Source organism: Coregonus clupeaformis, chromosome 16 (assembly GCF_020615455.1).
Source record: "Coregonus clupeaformis isolate EN_2021a chromosome 16, ASM2061545v1, whole genome shotgun sequence".
In the NCBI taxonomy this organism is placed as follows: domain Eukaryota; kingdom Metazoa; phylum Chordata; class Actinopteri; order Salmoniformes; family Salmonidae; genus Coregonus; species Coregonus clupeaformis.
The window spans coordinates 4,433,514-4,458,176 of record NC_059207.1 but is presented as its reverse complement, the minus strand read 5'-3'; the positions used below and the strand labels follow the sequence as shown (position 1 = coordinate 4,458,176).

Genomic DNA, 24,663 nt, shown 5'->3' with positions numbered 1-24,663 from the left:
GTGGGTAGGTGGTAATTTCCTGTTGTGAAGTAGTACATATGAGTTAGATGCAGTCAAGTGCTTTGAACTCGTTGAGAAACACTGATTGGCTAATAGCAAACAAGCTGCGTCAACCATACACTAAAAGTACAGCTATCATGCTTGCAAACAAATTATAGTGTTCCAAAACCATATTAATAGATTGCTTTTTATAAATAATGTTTTGTTGAATTTAACTGCCGAAAATGCTGTTATCGTGGTCATTTCCTTAGTAGGTGACGTCAGAGGACAGCATGTTGGAGAAGTGGGAGCTCAGGATGATGGATGAGTTTCCTACTAGTAATTAGGAGTTGGAGGGCAGTTCAAGTGGATTTTTCTCAGTCATATGTGGATAATTTGGTTATAAACTCAGGATAAGAGCCCGTTAATTTGGGCAACATAATTGATAGGCATTATCTCCAATAGAGATTACTAAAATTGATATTTGGTTCATTTATTGGATAATACACTGACTAGCCTCTAACTGTTGATCCAATTTTTACAAATGTAGTTGATTGACGATTATTTTGACCAATGATAATTCAGTATGTCATTTTGGGTGGATCTTTCAAGAGTGAGGGGTGGGATTTTCGAGGTCATTCAGTACCTCGGCGTGCGTTTGAGGGGACGGGTGGTTGGAGTGGAAGGAGTTGCCGGGCGATAGTGCATCACAAACGCTTTTTTCGGGAGGATTCTTCCTAGCAAAATTGTACTTCAAAATAAAATAAAGGAATCCCTGCGACGTCTTTCTACAAAAATTTCACATTTATACGCCTGTTTTAACATCCCCGCAAGTGACGGAATCAAGGCGTTGGTGATAGCTAACATTTCCCTCACGTAGCAAGCTAGCATTATTAGTTTACTAGCTTTGAAGCACATTGCAACTTGACCGCCGCGGTCCCCGTCTCAACGCAGGACAGCACCTTGCTTGTGCGGTTGCACGCCAGCTAACAAAGCTATCGATAGTTTGCTGGAGACTGTATCTACCTATCTGTTGATCCCATTAACACCCAAGTCCCCAACCCCCTTCACCCCTCTCCCTCCACCACCCGAAACACTGGAAATCCACAAGCGGTTGGAGAGCGGCGACGGGCCAGCGGCTGCGAAGCTGGGGGTGGTACCGGAACCGCACGGAGTCGTAGCGGCTTCAGAAAAGACCAGTCGTGGGGACCTAACGTTACCGACTACTATGGACGGGCTGGCGGTGGAGGTTCGCGGTTCGAACGGGGCCTTCTACAAGGTAAAGGAAATAACTAGTGTAACTAAGTTAGTAATGCGCTAGTTGACGTTAGACAATTACACATATGAATCTGTCGACAGTGTTTTGTTTTAACTACAGTAACTAGCTAGTTAGAATATCGTCGTTAGCTAGCTGGCAGATTCGGGTCGCATCATTCATTGAGTAGGCCCAACATCAAATGATAAGGTCGCTATTCGTAGATTTCTTCTTCGTCAGGGTTGGCCATTGTGGTGAACGCTTGTCGTGGCCTGTTTTTGCTAGCTAAATTCCAAATGTCTTGGCTATGCTTTGTCTGTTTGGGCTGTTCAGTTAGCTAACGTTAGCCAGTTAGCTACCTATTCTGGCATCGCCAAACATCTCGGGCACTCCTTTCTTTGGTTGGAGTTGCTAGCTAACCTCTCAAATTTGCGAGAATGAGGGTGGTAGAATGATGCCACATCTGAAATGCTGATACCAAATGAAATATCGATCTGTTTGTTTGCTCTCCCGGTTTTTCCCGACCAATATCTTTTTTTTCTTTTAATTCTCTTTCCAATGAGTAGGCTGAGTCAGCCTGCGTTGTTATTCCAGTGAATCAAATTACTTACTTTGATAGCCATGTGACTGACTGACACTCTCTGTTACCAAAAAATAATCACACCACAATGGCCTACTAACTGTAAGTGACTAAACACGGGGAAGTCAATGCATTCATTTTCAGTATGAGGATGTCAGTCCTTTTATTTAGTGACAAGTTGAGTCAAATGAATTCATTCAATGTCTGTGCCAAATGGTTGCTGTAGTGTAAGTGTGTGTACTTGGCAGACTGTTGAATAGGCCCTAGTGATTTGCTATGGGTTGAATGGCCCAGGGCTGACAGTGACTGAGGGACTGAATCAGGTGTTGGTGGAACAGATGATCCTAATCTCAACACTCCGCCAGTCAGTCAACACTGTAGTCCTCCCCCTCTCCATGCTCTCTTCCTATCCCTCTTCTCCCCTCATCTTTCCATTCTGTCATTCTCTACCTCTTTCGTTTAGCCCCCTAGCTCACTTGTTTCCTCACTCTTTCCTGTCTTTTCTCTAGTTCCTCTCCCCTATCATTGACTCATGGTTTATACTATTTTTACTCTCTTCTCACCTGTTGTTCTGTTTACTGGCTGCCAGTTTAGCACTCCGTCCTGAAAGTACATGTTCCATTCACCCTTATTTATCTCCCCTCTCTCTCACTCTTGTTCATATAACACACCATTGTCTGATACCCCTCAAGTTCCCTAAAACCTTTGGTATTTTCTATATATTTAGAGTAGTTCTGTTTCGCCATGTGTATTCTAAAGGTGTGATGATGATTTCCAGAGGAACCAGATTGGTTGGGTAGTTTAGGTGAAGACAACATGCCTCATGCCTTGCACATGCTTAACACACACAACTACAATCCTCTTCAGCGCTGTTGTTTCTGCACGATCATAATAACCCATACACAGATGCCAAAAGGAAAATCCTGCTATACCAGTAATGACAGGGGTGTGTGTAGCGTAGACCTGGCACCCCCACACCAGAGCGGACCCATTTTTGGGCATGTGGGGAGTTCTAGTCCTCCTGGAGCAGCACATGGCTGGAGAAGGAGTGACATCACTGTATGAATGACCACTTTAACCTCTGTGCTCTCCTGGGTCATGTGACCATCACTGTCATGCCAAATGGTTTGCCTGACCCTTGACCTGGTAGTAGAATGGAACACTCTTCATTACGTCACACAGCACATGTGGCTACTTCAGCAGGCCCTATAATGGAATATAGATATTAGGCCTATCTCCTTTCTTCAACCAAGGCAGCTATCAGGACAGTGTTTTTTCACCCTGTGGTAGCTACTAGCTATCCAGTCTCTGTGCCCATGCCTGCAGTTTGAGTGACAGCGACACAAACGGTGGCTGTTTGTGTTGTGACAGTGCAGTTCAATCTGGCTTCCATCTGGCTCTTTGGCCATCTCTCTCTGGGGCCTGAGAAAGCGGCAGCAGAGCTGTGAGAAGTTACTGTGAGATTGTGTGATATGAGGGAATCTGATGCTAAGGGATTTCATACGTAGCCTAATGCTCGTGCAGACTGCCTCCTGAAAGCTAAGCAGGTTTTCCTGGGAAGTGCCGGCCCTTTCATTTCCAGCAGGTGAAACTCCCTCACCTTTGACACTCCCTCTCATGCCCTAGTGCCACTGCCAGCGACGTCGGCCCCATATAAGGCAGTGTAACACTGAGCACCGTGGCAACCCCCCCACGTCGCTCCACTCTACTCCCACCCTGATGGAGAGTTTATGGCACTGTGATAGGTTTGTGGAGGGCTGACTGTGATGGATGAGGAACAGATTTGGAGGATGGGTCTCTCGTAATGGCTGTTTATCAAGGATACAGTATCGCCTAACTTTCTCCAGTGGGGACAGTCGTGTGCACTTTTGATACACATGTAGTCAGACCTGTTTTTACCCTCTTGACAACACACACCAAGCTCTCATTTTAATTTAATAAATGTGTCTGTCCACCACAGCAGGACTGTCTGTACTGCTGTCAAGATAATTCTGAGTTATTTGCCACTTCCCCAGAGCGCTCTCACAGCCAGAGAGAAATTTCAGTGATGTTATATCTCTCTGTCCCCAAGATGGCTACACTGTCTTTTCAGTAACAGTCATAGTTAATTCCTGGTTTATGAGTGTCCCCGTTAAGCCCTCTGCACTCCCATCAGTCAGGGGTGTAGACTGTTGGCTAACATACCATTTGAGTTTTTCTCTTCTTTTTCAGGGGTTCATCAAAGATGTCCACGAAGACTCACTCACAATAGTATTCGAAAACAAGTAAGTTTTCATTCTCTCTGACATAATGTGTAGAGTAGACCCTCTGCTTGTGTGGTTACTGACTCACAGAAGATCCATCCTAGTACACACTACCACCAGTCTAGCCACACTGCTCAAGTCATCAGTCTCTTCCCCCAGTCCTTTGGCCTAGTTTTACCCCCTCCTCCTGAAATCCCCCTGTTTCAGCACCACCTGTGGTCTGGACACAGCTGTCCACAAAACCCTTTATAGTTGTCCCCCCCCCTCTTTCTGGAACTCATATCCCCCTGTCCTGTTCCATCCCATCTCACTAGCCACCCTCCTTCTACCCCCGTTCCTCTTTCTCTAGTTGACTCTGTAAATATAGTCCCCTGCTAAATATAGTGCCCTGTGGTATGCAGGCAGGGGGGCTGGACAGTGGCCCCTGCCATTCTTGGGATGGCTCTGCCGTTCCAACAACCTCCCTCCCTCCTGTCCTCTTGCCTTGTGGAAGTGTTGGAGTAGCTGGTTGTGTAAGATACTACGTGAATGAAAACCATGCTTTCTATGAGAATGCCTGCTTCTGCTCCTTGACACTATTTTAAGAATGTCTAGTTCATATTTGAACCACTTTGACCTCAAATTAGGGTTGACCTGTACACTATATCGGCTAGCTAGCCTATAATACAGCAATGATGAACCACCTCACATTGTACATAAATATCTTTCTGTGAATTTGAAGCCAGTAGGTTGAACTCAGCCGCAGTCCAGTGGGCTGTTTTTAGACCGAGCTCTCGTTTTGAGTGTTTTATGTAAAAGGACACGCTACTAACCTACCGGATATCCTATTTTTATTTATTATTTATATCCTAGTTGTATAATCTACTGATGATTATCATATATATACAGTCTTCCCGTAGATAAATGATCTACTGTAGATTATAGGTGTTGTCTTAGGATCATTACCATATATAATCCAGTAACTCTATTAGGTTAATGGCTTTCCCCTTCTTGTAAATGTGCATTACTCTCTTTCCCTGGCCCCCACTGACTGACTGTCACCAAGTGATTTGTCTGTCAGCTAGAGAACACTGCTTCAGGCAGAATAACTATTAAGCCTTAGTTATGTTAGGGGTTGACACGCTTTTTGGTCTGTCTCCTGTGTTTCTTTGTGGTACTTTCATTAGGGTCTGTGTTCAGGAAGTTTCTGCTACACACACCCCCCAGAGGAGACTGGTGGAAGGAGCTATAGGAGGATGTGCTCATTGTAATGGCTGGAATGGAATCAATGGAACAGAGTCAAACACATTGTTTCCATGCGTTTTATGTTTCGTACCATTCCATTTATTCCAGCCATCACAATGAGCCCATCCTCCTATAGCTCCTCCCACCAGCCTGCTCTGACACACCTATACACACACACACTTTATTCTGGACCTAACTGGTGTGGTGATTGATGTCTGTCAGTGTAATATAAAGTGTTGGACAGGAGGTGAGCTTTCATAAATCACATGACAGGAAGAGGGGGTCAGCTGATGTTTCTCCTCCTGTTGTGACTGAAAGGTGTTTGTTTGTTTCCCCTGTCCCCATCTCTATCTCGCTCTCTCCTCGCCGTTATCTCTCTCCCTCTCTCCCTGTCCCCCCAAAAAGCTGGCAACCAGAGAGACAGCTGCCCTTCAGTGACGTTCGGCTGCCGCCCCCAGCCGACTACCACAAGGACATTGGCGAGGGAGAGGAGGTGGAGGTACGTCTGCCTGCTCATGTTATTATGTCCCCATATTCTCCAGACACCGCTATCTCCCGCTAGGGTTGTAAAACAGATTCCAGAAACGTTCCAGGAATCTTCCAACTGGGAATTCTGGGGAAACCTGGGAATTTTGTGAACGTTTCTGGAATTTTGCAACCAATTCCCTTCATTATTGTCTGAGGGCCAGGTGTTTTTCCTCACCATGTGACCTGACCAGAAAGACAGGGAAAACTCCTACCTGTGTTGGTTTCTACCTCCTGTTTAGTCTACTACCACACAGTCCGTGCTATTCAAGATCTTTGGGATGTCCCTGCCCCATTGAAGTTGACATTTTTAAAAGGGTTAAGTTTAGGTAAGGGTAGGGGACGTCTCATGGATCCCGGATAGCAATGACCATGCCCACATAAAGCATACCATACCACACATGAATCACTATCAGTGGTTTAGTTTGCTTCCTCCGTCGTGATTCCATTCATAGCTGGAGATTACTACCCGTGAGCCCGGGTCCTAGCCAGTCCAGAGATTACCCAGAGTCCTGTTCACTACGGCAGAGCGATGTAGAGACGGATTAACCACAGTCCAATTTAGACATGATTAGCCAACTAGGATTCCATTCTTCATCACAGCAGCACTCTCATCATCATCACCATAGAGACAAACTCCATCTCACTGTAAATATCATATATATCATACATCCACAATTATCACTTTACACAATCTTTTGCCTGACCTGAAAGTAAAGTGGATGGTTAATGTTAAATGGTAGATTTCAGAAAGTTCTCCCTCCCTCTTTTTGTAATTGTCCAGGTATCCTTGGTCTGGTGTCATCCTTGCTGTCTGCATCCCTAAGCAGGTATTAGGGTTGCAAAATTACGGTAACTTTCCAGGTTTTTTAGAAATCTCATTGGGAAGATTCCTGGAATCAGGATGAAATAAACAGGAAATCCAGAATTTCTGGGAAACCTGGGAGTTACTGGAATTTTGCAACCCTAGCAGGTATAAACATCTGTCTAGGTATAATCATCTCTCCTGTCGTCTACCCCTCCAACAGGTGTACTCGAGGGCCAACGATCAGGAGCCATGTGGCTGGTGGCTGGCCCGGGTGAGAATGATGAAGGGAGAGGTGAGTCAGGGACTGGTGAGTTAGGGGTCGGGTGCACGCTGGGGTCGGCATGGGGTCGGTAGGGGGGGGCACTGTGTGAGTGTGATTTTATATTTTTCCTGTGTGTGTGCTTGTGTGCAACATGGTCGGGTCTTACGCTCTTATGTGAACAGAGGTGATGAACATCCCTGTATCTCAACCAAGACTTTGGTGTATTGTTGCGAAATAGTCCTCTTTTAATGTTCCTGATCAATCGAAGTGGTCATTTGTGCAATGTCATGTGCATGTTGTGTGATGCAACAGCGTTTTACACACCCGCCCCGTCCACTATGGGATACCCCTCAGTCATCCCTTTGGATAGACCCACAGACAGCAGTCTAATGTAGGCTAATTGGGTTAACTAACGCAGCAGGAAGCACGTGGTGTTTAAAGCAGGCATGCACATACTGTAGGGTCACCTAGACGACACACAGAGTCTACATTCCATATTGACCCCTAGCACTTCTGTAGATCCCACCTAGTCTATGAGAAGGAAAGCTGAAGCAACTACCATTGTTTAAACCTTTCCAATCCTCCCAGATCTTCTGGAGTGGCTATTGAGTAGGAGCCTAAGGTTGATTTTGGAATTCAGCGACTAACATAAAACACTATTCCCTGTCTGACACACTGCTTATGCTTACTATATAGTCACAGTTCACTATGTTTTAACCAGAGCCCTGGCCAAAAGTAGTGCACTATTGGGACGCAACCACTTTGTCCTCCAGACAGGCAGACTGACCCTGGGTCAGTAGAATGAGACTGAGGAGGTGTTAAGGCTTCCTCATGCTTCGGTTTGGCTGGCGCCGTACCTAAATCGGCCAGGCCAACCGAACAAGTCTGCACGCATACTTAAAAAAAAAAAAAGACCTTTGCTTGAAAACCGAGAGCGGCAATAGAACTGTTTGTTCGTCTTGAGACACCGTAGCCAGTATACATTTCCTCAAAATAGTCCGAATTAATCTAAGATGACTCAAGAAATCTGTCAAATGTTTACGATTTCGCGGAGGAGATCTAAGTCGCGCAATTTTCCGTCTAACTAAGATGTTTGGTGCAGTATTTCTCAATGAAACACTGCATGAAAACGAGTGGTCTATCGTTGAATGACAAACACTTAATTGAAGAATCCCTACTGTTGACTTCGGCTCCAAACTTCGGCTTGGCTCAAAACATTTTTGTGTGCACGAACAGCCGGAAAAAAACCTTGCCGAAGACCAAAACGAACAGAAATGTCACAATGTCGTCATAATATATGCACAAACTGTTCCGAACTGTTTCGGATGGGAAGCCTTTAGTGAGGCTTGATGCTGGATTTTACCACTGCATTTTGATCAGCGATAAAGGCTTGTTGGAATGTCAGCTTTGTTGAGTGATGGTTTTTATACTGGCCTTAGAGCATGGTATGTGGACTTCCATCTCTCTCTCTTTCTTGCTCTGAAGGGTCTAGGAAAATGACTATTGGTTCATTTATCACATGAATAAGACCTTAGCTGAATTACATTTTAAAGATAAGTGCCATTTCTGATTAACCTGGCCCCAAAACCCTATGAATATTCAATGTCATGGAGAAGTAAGTTGTCTTGTGTGTGGAATGAGTAATTGCAGTCTTTTGGTCTGTTTTTGATTTTTTTTGCCGTGTTTGCTCCCTAGGTAGTTGGGTAGTAGTACCTCGTCTAGCCTAACACAATATAGTCCCCCTTTCTTATTATTCGGCACATATACGTTTAGTTCTCTTGCCATTTCTCAATCTCTGAACCCTTGTTATTTGAAATGACGTTGTTTGTTTATTAATAAAGGTATATGGTGGAGCTTATGTGTATGCATGCTCTGTATAAAATAAATATAAATTTTATGATCCTTGTTATTTTACCTATATTTATATGAATCTGGGTCTTTCTATTTATTAAATACTCTTTAGTACATACTTTTAGGCTTTCTTTCTCTTGCAATTTCGCTATCTCTGAGAACCCTCTCTCTATTTGAACCCTTTAGTTCTACGTCATCGAGTACGCAGCCTGCGACGCCACATACAACGAGATAGTCACGCACGAACGCATCCGGCCCGTAAACCCCAACAGCCCTTCCTCCCGAAACTCCTTCCACAAGGTCCCCATCGCCATCCCAGAAGACCTACGGAACATGTGAGTTTGACCTCTGACCCCGGCAGTGCACTACACCAGCCTCACCACTGGGGCGGCGCTGTAGCACTGCACTCAGATTGAACGACGAGAGGCAACATGTTACTCCACTGTGAAGGGGTTCTTGTTAGACAGTTATACACATCGAAATGTTTTCATTGGAGCTTTGTCTTTTTGGGCAGGCTCACAGTAGCTACATGGTGCACTGTTGTTGTGAATAACTGTGGTTTGACCCGAGTTCTTTTTTTAACCAACAGCTGTGCGAACGACAACATCCACAAAGACTTCAGGAAAGCCATCGGAGCCAACTGCATTTTCTACAGTGCAGCCTCACACGAGCTCATCGTGCTGGTCAGCATCACAACCACTACTACTTTCAGGGCCTGTATTCACTAAGCTTCTCAGAGTAGGAGTGCTGATCTAGGATCAGTTTGCCTTTTAGATCAGTATTAGTAAGATTACATGGACAGGGGGGACCTGATCCTAGATCAGCACTCCTACTCTGAGACATATTTTGAATGTGCTACAAGGCTAGTCTTTTTAGTATTGTCCCTTTTCTTTCTGTAAACAGCTTTCTCAGACTAACACTTTCTCTTTCTCTAGTCAACGAACGAGACAACAGTAAAGCGTGCTGCTCTCCTGAGCGACATGCACTTCCGCAGCATCCGTACCAAGCTCATGCTCATGTCCCGCAACGAAGAAGCCACTAAACACCTTGAGGTATACACACAAACACTTCTCCCCTCATGTTCATTCAATTAGATTCAAACACGCATGAGAATGTAACTTGGAGACTGGCCATCAACATGCACACTACCGGTCAAAAGATGTAGAACACCTACTTATTCAAGGGTTTTTCTCTATTTCTACTATTTTCTACATTTGTAGAATAATAGTGAAGACATCAAAACTATTAAATAACACATGGAATCATGTAGTAACCAAAAAAGTGTTAAACAAATGAGATTCTTCAAATAGCCACCCTTTGCCTTGATGACAGCTTTAAACACTCTTGGCATTCTCTCAACCAGCTTCACTTGGAATGGAGTTCCCACATATGCTGAGCACTTGTTGGGTGCTTTTCCTTCACTCTCCGGTCCGACTCATCCCAAACATCTCAATTTGGTTGAGGTCGGGGGATTGTGGAGGCCAGGTCATCTGATGCAGCACTCCGTCACTCTCCTTCTTGGTAAAATAGCCCTTACACAGCCTGGAGGTGTGTTGGGTCATTGTCCTGTTGAAAAACAAATGATAGTCCCACTAAGCCCAAACCAGATGGGATGGCGTATTACTGCAGAATGCTGTGGTAGCCATGCTGGTTAAGTGTGCCTTGAATTCTAAATAAATCACAGACAGTGTCACCAGCAAAGCTCCCCCACACCATCACACCACCTCCTCCATGCTTTACGATGTGAAATACACATGCGGAGATCATCCGTTCACCCATACCGCGTCTCACAAAGACACGGCTGTTAGAACCAAAAATCGCAAATTTGGACTCCTGACCAAAGGACACATTTCCAGCGGTCGAATGTCCATTGCTCGTGTTTCTTGGCCAAGCAAGTCTTTTCTTCTTATTGGTGTCCTTTAGTAGTGGTTTCTTTGCAGCAGTTCGACTATGAAGGGCTGATTCACGCAGTCTCCTCTGAACAGTTGATGTTGATGTCTGTTACTTGAACTCTGTTAAGCATTTATTTGGGCTGCATTTTCTGAGGCTGGTAACTCTAATGAACTTATCCTCTGCAGCAGAGGTAACTCTGGGTCTTCCATTCCTGTGGTGGTCCTCGTGAGAGCCAGTTTCATCATAGCACTTGATGGTTTTTGCGACTGCACTTGAAGAAACTTTCAAAGTTCTTGAAATTGTCTGTATTGACTGACCTTCATGTCTTAAAGTAATGATGGACTGTCGTTTCTCTTTGCTTATTTGAGCTGTTCTTGCCATAATATGGACTTGGTATTTTACCAAATCTTCTGTATACCCCCCCCCCTACCTTGTCACAACTGATTGGGTCAAACGCATTAAGAAGGAAAGAAATTCCACAAATTAACTTTTAAGAAGGCACACCTGTTAATTCAAATGCATTCCAGGTGATTACCTCATGATGCTGGTTGAGAGATTGCCAAGAGTGTGCAAAGCTGTCATCAAGGCAAAGGGTGTCTATTTGAAGAATCTCAAATATAAAATATATTTTGATTTCTTTAACACTTTCTTGGGTACTACATGATTCCATATGTGTTATTTCATAGTTTTGATTTAGTTACAATGTAGAAAATAGTAAAAATAAAGAAAAACCCTTGAATGAGTAGGTGTTCTAAAACTTTTGACCGGTAGTGTAGACACACACACTGACACCCTATTGTCCTTGTCCCCCAGACCAGTAAGCAGCTGGCGTCCGCGTACCAGGAGGAGGTGAAGGTAAGGGAAGACCTGATGGGTCTGGCCATTGGCTCCCACGGTGCCAACATCCAGCAGGCTAGGAAGGTTCCCGGCGTCACCGCCATCGAACTGGAGGAGGAGAGCTGCACCTTCAGGATCTACGGAGAGGTGGGTGGGTATGTTTGGGTGAGAGCGGGGTCTTTATGTGTGTGTGTGGCAGGCTGTCAGTCGCTCTCTCTCTGTGTTTAATAGCAGGTTGCATTGATGTTGTTTTTGCGTTGCAGACCCCAGAAGCAGTGAAGCTGGCCAGGGTTTTCCTGGAGTTCAAAGAAGACTACTTCCAGGTGCCCAGGAACCTCGTAGGTGAGTCGACACCCACACCCATGATTTAGTCAATCAGAAAAGGTCCTGCATATACATGTATTGAAAAACAATGATTACTATCTGAATTGTGCCATCTTTTATAATTTGATATAAACTTGACTCTTCCAACTAATCCTTGGTTTCCAAATGTCCCCTCTTCTACCTCGCTCTTCTCTTTCAGGCAAAGTGATCGGCAAGAACGGCAAAGTCATCCAGGAGATTGTGGACAAGTCGGGGGTGGTGCGGGTCCGGATCGAGGGGGACAATGACAAAAAGCTTCCCCGTGAGGAGGTAGGCAGGCAGGGGGCTGGCAGAGAAGACACTGCCCCTAAACAAGAGGTGAATGGAGCGCTGGGGCTGCCCAAACAACTGTAACCTTACCAGGGTGCTAGCTTCTGTTTCCACCGTCACCACCAACGCTGTCCTTTTGACTGTTAGACTCTGTTGTAAGGTTGCACAATACCGGTAACATTCCTAAAATGCAGAGGTTTTCCAGAAATCCCTGTAGGAAGATTCACGGAATCACAAGAGAATAAGCAGGAAATGCAGGAATGCTTCAACCGGGATTTATGGAATTTTGGAGAAGTAACCAGAATTTTGCAATCCATAGGCTCTGTCTGTCGATGCTGTCACAGTTGTCCCATTTCAGTTTCCACAGCATGTCTGTACTGTACGTTACCCGTTCTAGGGGGGGGTTGGCTGTGGTCGCTCCATCGGTTGGTGTATGTCACTGTTCAGTGTGCTTCCCCTGTGATTGTGAGCGTACACGCAAGTCCACTTTCTTTTCAGAAAATGTCAGTTCAAAGAGAACCCTCTTTCATTCTATGTATTTCTACATCAACGTAAAGACACCATTTCTTTGGCCTTTACGAAAATGCACAAATGTGTCCAAATGTCCATGACTAAACATCAGGACTCGCCCACCTCCAAATGTATAATGAAGCGTAACAGTCTACCAGTCCACTCTCTCACACCCTCTCCTCCTTCTCTCCAGGGCATGGTCCCCTTCGTCTTTGTGGGAACTAAAGAGAACATCAGCAACGCCCAGGCCCTACTGGAGTACCATGTGGCCTACCTACAGGTGAGACGCGCACACACTGAGAGGGGAGCGATCACCGCCAGACCAATAGGGGGCAGCACTCAGGCCTGACCTCTGCTCATGTCAATTAAACATCGGACCCGTCTCTGTTACGACACTTTCTGCTATATATTGACCCTATATGCCTTTGAATATATAAAGAGTAAGCCTAAGGCACTGAATGACTGTGGGCAAATGGCCTGAAATATACACGCATGGTAGGAGTTCCCCTTACCCACAGATCTAGGATCAGATTACCCAACCCCCCAATGCTAACCTTAACCATTAAAGGAATGAAAAAATATCTGACCCTGAATCAGGGGCAAGTTCTAGTCTACCTACTTTTGTGTGGACACTCATGGAAGACTGTGTCTTACACTGGTTGGTATTCTTCTGTGTACTCTACACACCATCACCTCTGTATGGGGAGAGGGGAGTAGAGGCAGTCTGGAGTGGGTGGAGGTGTCAGATCATTCCAGATTGGTTACCTGTCCCCCCTCCACCCACCCTCCTCCACCTACCTCATGTGAAAGCTGCTGAGAGCGACTCCATTTTGCCCTTACCCTGTGCTTTTAAAAATAGTCCCCTACTCAGGGTTGGGACAAGGGGGAGAGGAGGGGGTAGGAGTGTAGATTACAGGATATCTGGACCCTAGCCTCCAAAAATAACACCCCCTCTACTCATCCTTGCACCCGCTCACCCATAGTCAGCCACCTCCCACAAGGCTCAGCGGTGGCAGCTGTCGCATTCTGAAGTGACACCCTCCAACCCCCCACCCCCACCCTCAACCACCTAACCAAAAGGCCCCAGTAAACTGCTGTCAGTGCACTTTAGCCCCATCCCTAAGACTCCTAAACTGACCACCCCCTTGTCCACACTGCAGAAGCCGTCTAAGGTTGCATCCCAAATGGCGCCCTATTGCGCCCTATTCCCTTTTGTAGTGCACTACTTTTGAGCAGGGCGCATAAGTATGGGTGGGTCCCTGTATGTAGGCAAAATAAATGAATTATCAAATCATATACAGTGAGGGAAAAAAGTATTTGATCCCCTGCTGATGTTGTACGTTTGCCCACTGACAAAGAAATGATCAGTCTATAATTTTAATGGTAGGTTTATTTGAACAGTGAGAGACAGAATAACAACAAAAAAATCCAGAAAAACGCATGTCAGAAATGTTATAAATTGATTTGCATTTTAATGAGGGAAATAAGTATTTGACCCCCTCTCAATCAGAAAGATTTCTGGCTCCCAGGTGTCTTTTATACAGGTAACGAGCTGAGATTAGGAGCACACTCTTAAAGGGAGTGCTCCTAATCTCAGTTTGTTACCTGTATAAAAGACACCTGTCCACAGAAGCAATCAATCAGATTCCAAACTCTCCACCATGGCCAACCAAAGAGCTCTCCAAGGATGTCAGGGACAAGATTGTAGACCTACACAATGCTGGAATGGGCTACAAGACCATCGCCAAGCAGCTTGGTGAGAAGGTGACAACAGTTGGTGCGATTATTCGCAAATGGAAGAAACACAAAATAACTGTCAATCTCCCTCGGCCTGGGGCTCCATGCAAGATCTCACCTCGTGGAGTTGCAATGATCATGAGAATGGTGAGGAATCAGCCCAGAACTACACGGGAGGATCTTGTCAATGATCACCAAGAAAACAATTGGTAACACACTACGCCGTGAAGGACTGAAATCCTGCAGCGCCCGCAAGTCCCCCTGCTCAAGAAAGCACATATACATGCCCGTCTGAAGTTTGCCAATGAACATCAGAATGATTCAGAGGAGAACTGGGTGAAAGTGTTGTGGTCAGATGAGACCAAAATGGAGCTCTTTGGCATCAACTCAACTCGCCGTGTTTGGAGGAGGAGGAATGCTGCCTATGACCCCAAGAACACCATCCCCACCGTCAAACATGGAGTGCTGTGGAAATTCACCACTATACTTTATTAACAATCAAATATCTTACAGAGTTTTTGTTGAATCAAGATTTACTTTATTGAATTTCAATAAAAGGAAGCTGGTCTGCAGAGTAGCCTCTCCCTCCCTCTCTCCATCTTATATAGTACCCTCCAGACACCCTAGCTTTAAAATCCCTCCCTCTTCAGTTTCCTGCTCTTTTATTGCTCCGCCCACTCCCTTTGTTTATGGTGGCGGCTAAATTTGACTTTCATTCAGTTCAGAATCAATAGTAATACACTCAATCAATCCCTTATCTTGCAAAAACACTCATGTTTAGTTTAAACTGTTCAACCCGGGCACCACTCTTATCACTTTGTTTGAGGAGAGAGACAAAAGGCCACAGGATTAAGTTCTTGCCTAGCCACAGAAAATGTTAACTATATGTTCATGATTAACTCAGTTTTATCTCATAGTCCACTACAAAATCTCCAACAGGAGGTGGAAACATTATGCTTTGGGGATGTTTTGCTGCTAAGGGGACAGGACAACTTCACCGCATCAAAGGGACGATGGACGGGGCCATGTACCGTCAAATCTTGGGTGAGAACCTCCTTCCCTCAGCCAGGGCATTGAAAATGGGTCGTGGATGGGTATTCCAGCATGACAATGACCCAAAACACACGGCCAAGGCATCAAAGGAGTGGCTCAAGAAGAAGCACATTAAGGTCCTGGAGTGGCCTAGCCAGTCTCCAGACCTTAATCCCATAGAAAATCTGTGGAGGGAGCTGAAGGTTCGAGTTGCCAAACGTCAGCCTCGAAACCTTAATGACTTGGAGAAGATCTGCAAAGAGGAGTGGGACAAAATCCCTCCTGAGATGTGTGCAAACCTGGTGGCCAACTACAAGAAACGTCTGACCTCTGTGATTGCCAACAAAGGTTTTGCCACAAAGTACTAAGTCATGTTTTGCAGAGGGGTCAAATACTTATTTCCCTCATTAAAATGCAAATCAATTTATAACATTTTTGACATGCTTTTTTCTGGATTTTGTTGTTGTTATTCTGTCTCTCACTGTTCAAATGAACCTACCATTAAAATTATAGACTGATCATTTCTTTGTCAGTGGGCAAACGTACAAAATCAGCAGGGGATCAAATACTTTTTTCCCTCACTGTAGATGTTTGCCAGTCCACATAGTCTACACCCATACGGATTTAGTGGGATTAAAATGCATTTCATTGTAATTTTGTCAACGATCTACACAATACTGTGTAATGTCAAAGTGGAATACAATTTTTCTACAAAAAAAAGATTCATGAGAAATAAAACGCTAATATACCTTTTATTAGATAAATATTCATCCCTGAGTCAAGACATGTTAGAAACACTGTTTGCAGCGATTAGATGTGAGTTTTCTTGCGTAAGTCTCATCAGCGCTTTGCACACCTATATTGTGCAATATTTGCCCATTTTTTTTTTTAAATTCTTCACGCTCTGTCAAGTTGTTGGGGAACAGCAATTTTCAAGTCTTGCCATTGGCCACTCAGGAACATTCACTGTCTTGGTAAGCAATTGCAGTGTAGATTTGGCTTTGTAGGTTATTGTCCTGCTGAAAGGTGAATTCCTCTCCCAGTGTATGGTATAAAGCAGACTGCAGCAGGTTTTCCTCTAGGATTTTGCCTGTTCTTAGCTCATCCCGTTTATTTTCATCCTGAAAAACTCCCCCGTCTTTGCCAATGTCAGGCATACCCATACCATGATGCAGCCACCAGCATGCTTGAAAATAAGGAGCCAGCTACTCAGTGATGTGTTATGTTGGATTTGCCCCAAACATAAGGCTTTGCAAAAAGTGTAGGCCTTTGCCGTGTTGTTTTTGCAGTATTACTATAGTGCCTTGTTGCATACATATGCATGTCTCCCATGTGGCTTAGTTGGAAGAGCATTGTGTTTGCAACGGCCTGGGTTGTGGGTTCGATTCCCACGGGGACCAGTATGTAAAATTACAAAAATGTATGCACTCACTACTGTAAATCGCTCTGAAACATGACGCATTCTCTATTGCACTTCACACTGCCCTTTCACACCTTGACTACAGCTCGGCGTTCAACACCATAGTGCCCTCCAAGCTTATCACTAAGCTAATGATCCTGGGACTGAACACCTCCCTCTGCATCTTGATCCTGGACTTCCTGACAGGCCACCCCGCTAACCCTCAACACGGGGGCCTCCTCGGGTGCATGCTTAGTCCCCTCCTGTACTCCCACGACTGTGGCCACGCATGACTCCAACACCAAGTTTGCAGACAACATGACGGTGGTAGGCCTGATCACCGACGACTGAGACAGCCTGTAGGGACAAGGTCCAAGACCTGGCAGTGTGGTGCCAGGACAACCTTTCCCTCAACGTGAGCAAGACAAAGGAGCTGATCGTGGACTACAGGAAACGGAGGGCCAAGAACGCCCCCATTCACATCGAGGCTGTAGTGGAGTGGGTCGAGAGCTTAACGTTCCTTGGCGTCCACATCACTAAGGATCTATCATGGTCCAAACACACCAACACAGTCGTGAAGAGGGCACAACAATGCCTGTTTCCACTCAGGAGGCTGAGGATCTGAGGTCCCATGCCAAATATTTTCAAAGTTCTACAGCTGCACCATCGAGAGCATCCTGACTGGTTGCATCACCGCTTGGTATGGCAACTGCTCTGCATCCGACTGCAAGGCACTACAGAGAGTAGTATGTACGGCCCAGTACATCACTTGTGCCGAGCTTCCTGCCATTCAGGACCTTTATACCAGGCGGTGTCAGAGGAAGGCCCTAAAACTTGTCAGACTCCACCCTAGTCATAGACTGTTCTCTCTGCTGCCGCACAGGCAAGCGGTACCGGAGCGCCAAGTCTGGGACCAAAAGACTCCTTTACAGCCTCTACCCCCAAAGCTTAAGACTGCTGAACAGTTAATCAAATGGCTACCCGGACTCTTTGCATTGACCACCTTATTTTCTTATTTATTCTTATTTTTTGCACTGACTCTCTTGCTCTGGCTCGACGTACATTCACTGGACTCTAAACACACACACACACACGCGTATTGACGCCACACACATACTGTACATTCACATTCCTTCACATTCTTCACATACACTGCTGCTCTTTTATCTATGCATAGTCACTTAACCTACATTTACCTCGACTAACCCGTGCCCTGCACATTGTCTTTGTACCGGTACCCCCTGTATATAGCCTCGTTATTTTGTTACTATTTTTCCTTTTAGTTTATTTAGCAAATTTCGTACATATGGCATTGTTGGTTAAGGGCTCGTAAGTACGCATTTCACGGTAAGGTTGTTCTATTCGGCGCATTTGACAAATAACATTTGGTTTGATGTTTTGGAATATTCTGTATATTTTTATTATTTTCACGCTCATTATTGTGGATTCACTACAATGTTAATCCATCCTCTGTTTTGTCCAATCACAGCCATTGAACGCTGTAGCTGCTTTAAAATCACCAATGGCCTCATGGTGACATCCCTAAGCAGTTTCCTTCCTGTCCTGCAGCTCAGTTCAGCTGGATGACTGCATCTTTAATGTGTCTGGGTGGTTTAATAAATCATAATTATTAACTTGACCATGCTTAAAGATCTATTCAATGTCAGATTTGTTATTGTTACCCATCTACCAATCACTGCCCTTCTTTATGAGGCTTTCAAAAAGCTCCCTGGTCTTTGTAGTTGAATTTGTGCTTGAAATTCAATACTTGACTGCGGGACATTATGTATGTATGGGGGACATAAAAAGTCATGTCAACCCCTATTTCGCACAGTGAGTCTATATAACAGCCAAATTTGACTTCTGAACTAATTCTGGCTTGCCTAAACAAAGGGGTGAATACTTATGCTATGACTATTTTAGTTATTACAATAATTATTTTTGTATTTTGTGTAGATCAATAACCACGTTTCCAACCATTTCATGCAGATGAATTACCTGACGCGTGAAAAAAGTCACGACCAGGCTGATGGTAACATGAAATGCTAGTACAATTTTATAAATTCCGACAGACAATTTCTTTGTTCGACATGGGCTCTTTTTGTGTCTGTAAAATTAATTATGCGAGAAATGGCGGAAATGCCTTTACGCGCAAATATTGATAGAATAACCATCATATCGAAGTAAACTTGGAGTCACGCCATATGTTGTGTGGTCCTCCCACTACGTCTCGGGAAACCACAGTTTATTGGGCTACATATGAAGTAAGTTACGTGAACTTCACAGTGTGGTGACTGTGCTAGGTGATGAGGTTGATACTCCATTCCAATAAATATTGAGGGTCTGTTTGACAAATGCAAATAATATCGCTCTTCTCCATAATAATCTCAATGTAGGTCAACTACCCGCACTGTATGTGCAAGCTGTTAGCTAGAGCGCTTGTGCCAAGACCAGAGTGAACACATTGGCAATACAACGCAACTGTCCGTTAAATGCGATGGAAACCCATTTAACTTGTACTTATGATTCGGTACATGGGAATTTAATGGCAGAAGTTATTTTTGTGTGCACTACGTCATCATGCACAGCCTTTTATCCGCAAAAACTCTGTTTGATGGAAACATCTCTGGTGGGAAAATGCACATTGTTTTAGGCAGATTTGAGAATATCCGCATGAAAATCTGTCGTAAATTGAATGGATTAAATGTATTTCAATCCCAGTTTATAACGCAACAAAATATGAAAAGTTTAAGGGGGTGTAGACTTTCTATAGGCACTGTATGTCCTAACATGTACCTCTGTCTCTCTGCCCTATAGGAATCTACCTAGTTATATGTTCTAACGTCCGTCTTTGTCTAACAGGAAGTGGAGCAACTGCGTCTGGAGCGGCTGCAGATTGACGAGCAGCTCCGTCAGATCGGGGTGGGGTACCGTGCCCCCCCTAGTCGGGTCGGGGGCACCGGCCCCGGGGACAGGGAGAAGGGCTACCTGACAGACGAGAGCAGCAACTCCACCAACCTCCACACCTCCCGCACCTATGGAGGCCGTGGCCGAGGACGCAGGCCCTCCAACAGCCAGTACTCTGGATATGGTGAGACTAGACTACAACTCCCATGATGCCTCACTGCTAACTGCATTCTATAATCTGATAAGACCAATATCTCAATATACAAACATTTATCATACAAGAGGCCAAACTGAGTGACGTTTCAAATGTTTACTCAGCGAAGGTGTACAGCTGAATACATTTAAATTTTAGTCATTTAGCAGACTAGTGTCCACTTGTACCCTGAGCTCTCACCCCCTCCCTTCCACAAAGATTTACTTTTCCATCACCCAGGATTTCTCCATGCTCCTCCGTACATATCAAAGGACTTCTCATCAGTCAGGAGAGGCCTTGAGCTATTGGGATTACACATACCTACAGTCCACTAAATAACTACTCTTCTCATACACAGAGCTTGTCCCGAACACTAGTTTCAATCTCTAAGGATATAAAAACAATCTATAGAATGTAAAGCTATAAAACAGTAATTTACAATCTATCAACCCAACAATCTGCGCATGCTTCCATCTAAAACAGCAAATCATAATTTTGAGTACAAGTGGATAGTTTGGTTCTGTGTGAACTTGGTGTTTGCAGGCTACACTGTCAGTAGTTGACATGAATATCTGGTTAAATGTTGAGCTTTGCTGCAGTGAACATCAACCAGTCTGACACTATTTGGTGTTCTCTCATGGGTTTTCTGCTGAGACAACTGGTACACGACACACACTTGGGACTAAAAACTACACTTTTGTACAAAACACCCCACATCCCATTCCTGCTTCACTCACACCTTTATCCCCCTCTCGGCATCTGTTTATTTCACTCCATCTCTGTCAGAACAAAACATTTTAGAGCTGCTAATTTACTAATCTATACTATTGTCTGTTGAAGTTTAGTCTCTAGCTGCCCCTTACTCTGTGTGTTTTCCAGGCACCAACTCTGAGCAGTCCAACGCTTCTGAGTCCGAGGACCTCAACGAGCGTGACCAGCGGCCCCGAGGCGTGGGCGGAGATGAGAGGGGTTCCCGTCGGGGTGGCAGGGGCCGTGGATCCAACACCGGACGGGGCCGCGGAGGACCCACCTCAAGGACTACCAACTCTATCAGCGCAGGTGCAATACAGCAGGCTAATTAATAGTCCAAGCTGGGGTACTGGGTCGTATTCATTGGGCACCAAATAGAAGAAAACAAACTGAAATGGGGAGGGACTTCCTGACCTTGTTCAATGAGAAACGTCATTTTGCGTATTCTGTAACCAATGTTTTGTTCCGGTGTGCTGTAATTAATCAATCGGTCCTTGGTTATACTGGGATCTTTCAGGTCAAACCTCATGGTCAAGTTTTCCTTCATTATGACTGGAAGGTGGTGCAGTTTAATATGCTAGGCCTCACTTTTTCTTTCGCTCCTCTCTCCTGGTCAGTGCTGAGGGACCCGGACAGCAACCCGTTCTCCCTGCTGGAGGGTGAGGGTGAGCAGGGCGATACGGACACCAGTGAGGGAGTGGGAGGAGTAGACCGCAGGAGACGCTCCCGCCGTCGCCGTAACGACCAGGAGCCGAGCGTGATGGACGCCGCCGCCACAGAGTCAGACAGCCAGGCCGGACCCAACGAGAACGGACTGGGTAGGAAGTCTGGAGAGGGCGGACATTTTGTAGAGTGCCAGTTGGTTATGCTGTGTGACTAGTTTGAAGTTGAAGTGTTAAAGTTTAGTTTCTCATACTTCCTCCCTCTCCTTTTTTAAAAATCAGACGAGGAGGGCCGACCCCAGCGCCGCAACAGGAGCCGCCGCCGCCGTAACCGTGGAAACCACCCCGAGGGAGGATCCTCCAGCCGTGACAGACAGCCAGCCGAGGGTGAGTAGTGTCAGACTTCCCAAACCTCTCTCCCGGTTGTCAGTCTGGACCTTAAAGGAAAATGGTATTCTGATCTATTCTACCGTATCCTTCCTTAGTCTCATTCCTCACTGTGTTGCGCTGGTTTTGTCATTAAACTGTATATCCTGTTGAAATCACTGTTCTCTGGGTTCTTGTCTGTAGTGACCGTGGCAGACTACATCTCCCGCGCCGAGTCGCAGAGCCGACAGAACCTTCCCCAGGAGACACTCGCTGCTCCCGAGCCCAAGGTACACACACACACACACACACACACACACACAGTAGAAGATATCAGCTTATAGCAACTTGTTAAACTGACAGTTTCCCTTCCTCTGCTGTTTCCCCAGGAGAACGGGAGCTGCGCCAAGAGGGATGAGCTCACGGCGCCCACAATGCGGTCCCCTAGCAACGGCATGGCCACGCCCAGCGAGACCCTGGTCAACGGCGTCTCGTAGAGGACTAGGTCCCGCCCCCTAAAAACCCACGTCTAGAGCAAGACTTCATGGCAAACTCTGTCCCTGCTTGCATTTACTTAAACCTTAAAACAGATGAGTGAAAAACAACAAAATACCTGATTCATACTATGAGCGAGAGAGGGGGAGAGAAAAAGTACAAAAAAACGACAAACGCATCTTAAACACACGTAACGGTGTATGTTATCCTATCTATCAGTACTTAGTGCTTATTTTAAAAAACAACTAGCTTGCCAAAAGGGCTGGTGGATGTGACTTGATTATAAAAGAGAACTGAATCACAGAAAACAGGACGAGACTTTTTTTGTTGTTGTTATTTTTGTTTTATTTTGATGTTATCACTGGTTTGGACTTGTGGTCGCTCTCCCATTCAAACAGATGCATCTCTAAAAGTCCAGAGGAGAGGAGGATAGATGCCAACTGGAGAAAGGGAGGGATAGGCGGATGAGTCCAAGAGGTGAAGAACAAGTGACAGGAGTGCTACGTACCCTGGCCTAAACGTCGGTTGGTGATGATGGACAGACAGATGGGATTATTGATAGACATTGTGCCTTGAATTTGAAAAAAAGTTCATTGTTGAGTTTTGTTTCACAGGAAAGGGGTTTTTATTTTATTTTTTGCTCAGAGAGAACAGACCAGTAGCGAAGGAATGGGAGTTAAACGAGTGCAGAGGTGTTAACTGTGGTAGGACAGAAAACAAGGGAACGAGTAACTGGCCAGAGAGTCTGGTGCCAAACAAAAAATTCAAGGCGCTTGTCCTCAGTGAGAGTGGACTGGACAGCGTTTGGGCTGTGTGTGTGTGATTGTGTGTTTGTACGTACGTGTGCACAGTTGAGAGAGCTGGCAACCACATGATTAAAATCGGGAGGGATGAGAACGCAGAATTCTTGGAACATAGCCCTGGGTCAGTGGTGAGGTCAAAAAGGCAGGCGAGGCCGCTCTATTTGCTGGGCGGGTAGGAAGAAGTGTTGCGTCACTTCCCGTCTCCAATGTTTGACACTAGTGTCCAGGGCTGTCCCTACACAGCCTTACAGACAGACTGACCGACAATGAGTGATTAAGGACTTGATGATCTATGGATTGATTTAGATTTTAAACAAGATAACTTTAGTGCCTCTTTCTCCTGGCCCACAAGCAGTGTGGAATAGGGAGGTAGGGTAGCACGGCGCTCTAGCTTCCAGCCACACTAACTAATGCCTGGGTGAACTGCAGCATGGCGGTCTGAACGTACACGCCACGATGACCACGAGGGGAGGGAGGTAGACTGTTGAAATCGAGCCACGTTGTTTCACCCTTCTAGAATGGTCCGTGTAGCGCGGGTGGGGTAGGAGACAGGCAGACTGACTGTGATGCGCACAGCTTCATAAGGGATGAGTAGAGCCATACACACGCAGGCTTACACAGATGCACAAACCGTGCAGGACCGCACCACGACACTGTTGCAATTCAGTCACGGGTGGTGGGGTTCAGTCAGTGTGGATGCCTGCGCGTTGCGGTCGAAGGAGAAATGAGTGTTTTGAGAAACTATAAGCGAGGTGGTTGTCCTGTTCCTAAAGGTGGTGGTCGACAGGCAAGGGGCGGGAGGGAGGGGGGAGTGACTCAGAAACCCTCGGTGGCTCATGTTACTGTCTTGGTTACCGCTCTCAACTACGTTTTGTTCTTTCCACATAGAAAATATGAAATAAAATGGAAATGAAATCAACAACTGTCTTTTGAGATGAACTGATTGATTTCTTCTGAGTTCGCACTATTTTTCTAAATCAATCAACAAACCAACTGCATGATCATTCAGCACTAGCTTTGCACGAGGGAGAGGGTTTAAGTTTCTGTTTCACCATTATTTCATCCACTACTAGAACTGCTGCTAATGTCCACCTTTGAATGTCTTTTAGAATCCACACCTTAGACACTTAAGTACTGTTGTGGCTTCTGAATACCTTTCCACCACTCAAATTCACCCACAATATGGCCGCCTTTTTACAAGGATGACTAAGAATAAAATAAAAGCCATCTCCTTAGTGTAATTGTTTCCTACACTGAGTATTACGATAAGTATTTAACGAGGGAAACATTGAGCATGATAGGTGATCACACAAGTATTGAGGCTAATTAGGGATGGGATGGTGTTTACTGAATTAAAATCACACAGATTAATTGACCCCTTTGGGTTCAACTGTGGGTGTTTTAATGCGTCAGTATGAGCAGCGCACTGAGTATTTCTACCTTTGGTTCATTTGTGCATGCCTGCATGTAAGATTTGAGAAAGATGGAGCACTTAGTCTTGTTTTACTGTGAAATGTATACCACTCAGTTGTGTTTGTTTAATACTATCTGCCGCTTGTGGCTCACTATCCCCATGTCTTTCTGGGTGGAGAGAATGTTGACCTTTCAGTGTGTGTATGCTAGTAGTACTGTTTCGGGACTGTCAACTCCTCAGTGTCAGGTAGGCTGGTCTTCTCACTCATGTTCTGATGGCAATAAAGAAACTTCATTTTTTGATAA

General features: G+C 45.3%; 1 protein-coding gene across 4 annotated transcripts; it reads left to right on the top strand.

Annotated features, from left to right (window-relative positions):
- Positions 1-614: 614 nt before the first annotated feature.
- fxr2 (fragile X mental retardation, autosomal homolog 2) lies at positions 615-24,663 on the top strand. 4 transcript variants are annotated; one of them, XM_041884088.2, is made up of 17 exons: positions 615-1,258; positions 4,026-4,078; positions 5,687-5,780; positions 6,835-6,906; positions 8,914-9,062; positions 9,317-9,410; positions 9,663-9,779; positions 11,434-11,604; positions 11,721-11,799; positions 11,981-12,090; positions 12,794-12,880; positions 19,631-19,859; positions 20,748-20,927; positions 21,236-21,436; positions 21,563-21,667; positions 21,851-21,936; positions 22,036-24,663. In XM_041884088.2, the coding sequence occupies exons 1-17, from the start codon at positions 1,208-1,210 to the stop codon at positions 22,141-22,143; spliced, it is 1,986 nt and encodes a 661-aa protein (XP_041740022.1). In that variant the 5' UTR covers positions 615-1,207; the 3' UTR covers positions 22,144-24,663. The 4 variants fall into 4 exon arrangements, with proteins under 4 accessions (XP_041740022.1, XP_041740021.1, XP_041740020.1 ...); XM_041884087.2 differs by having other exon boundaries at positions 6,835-6,921; XM_041884086.2 differs by having other exon boundaries at positions 616-1,258; positions 11,981-12,138.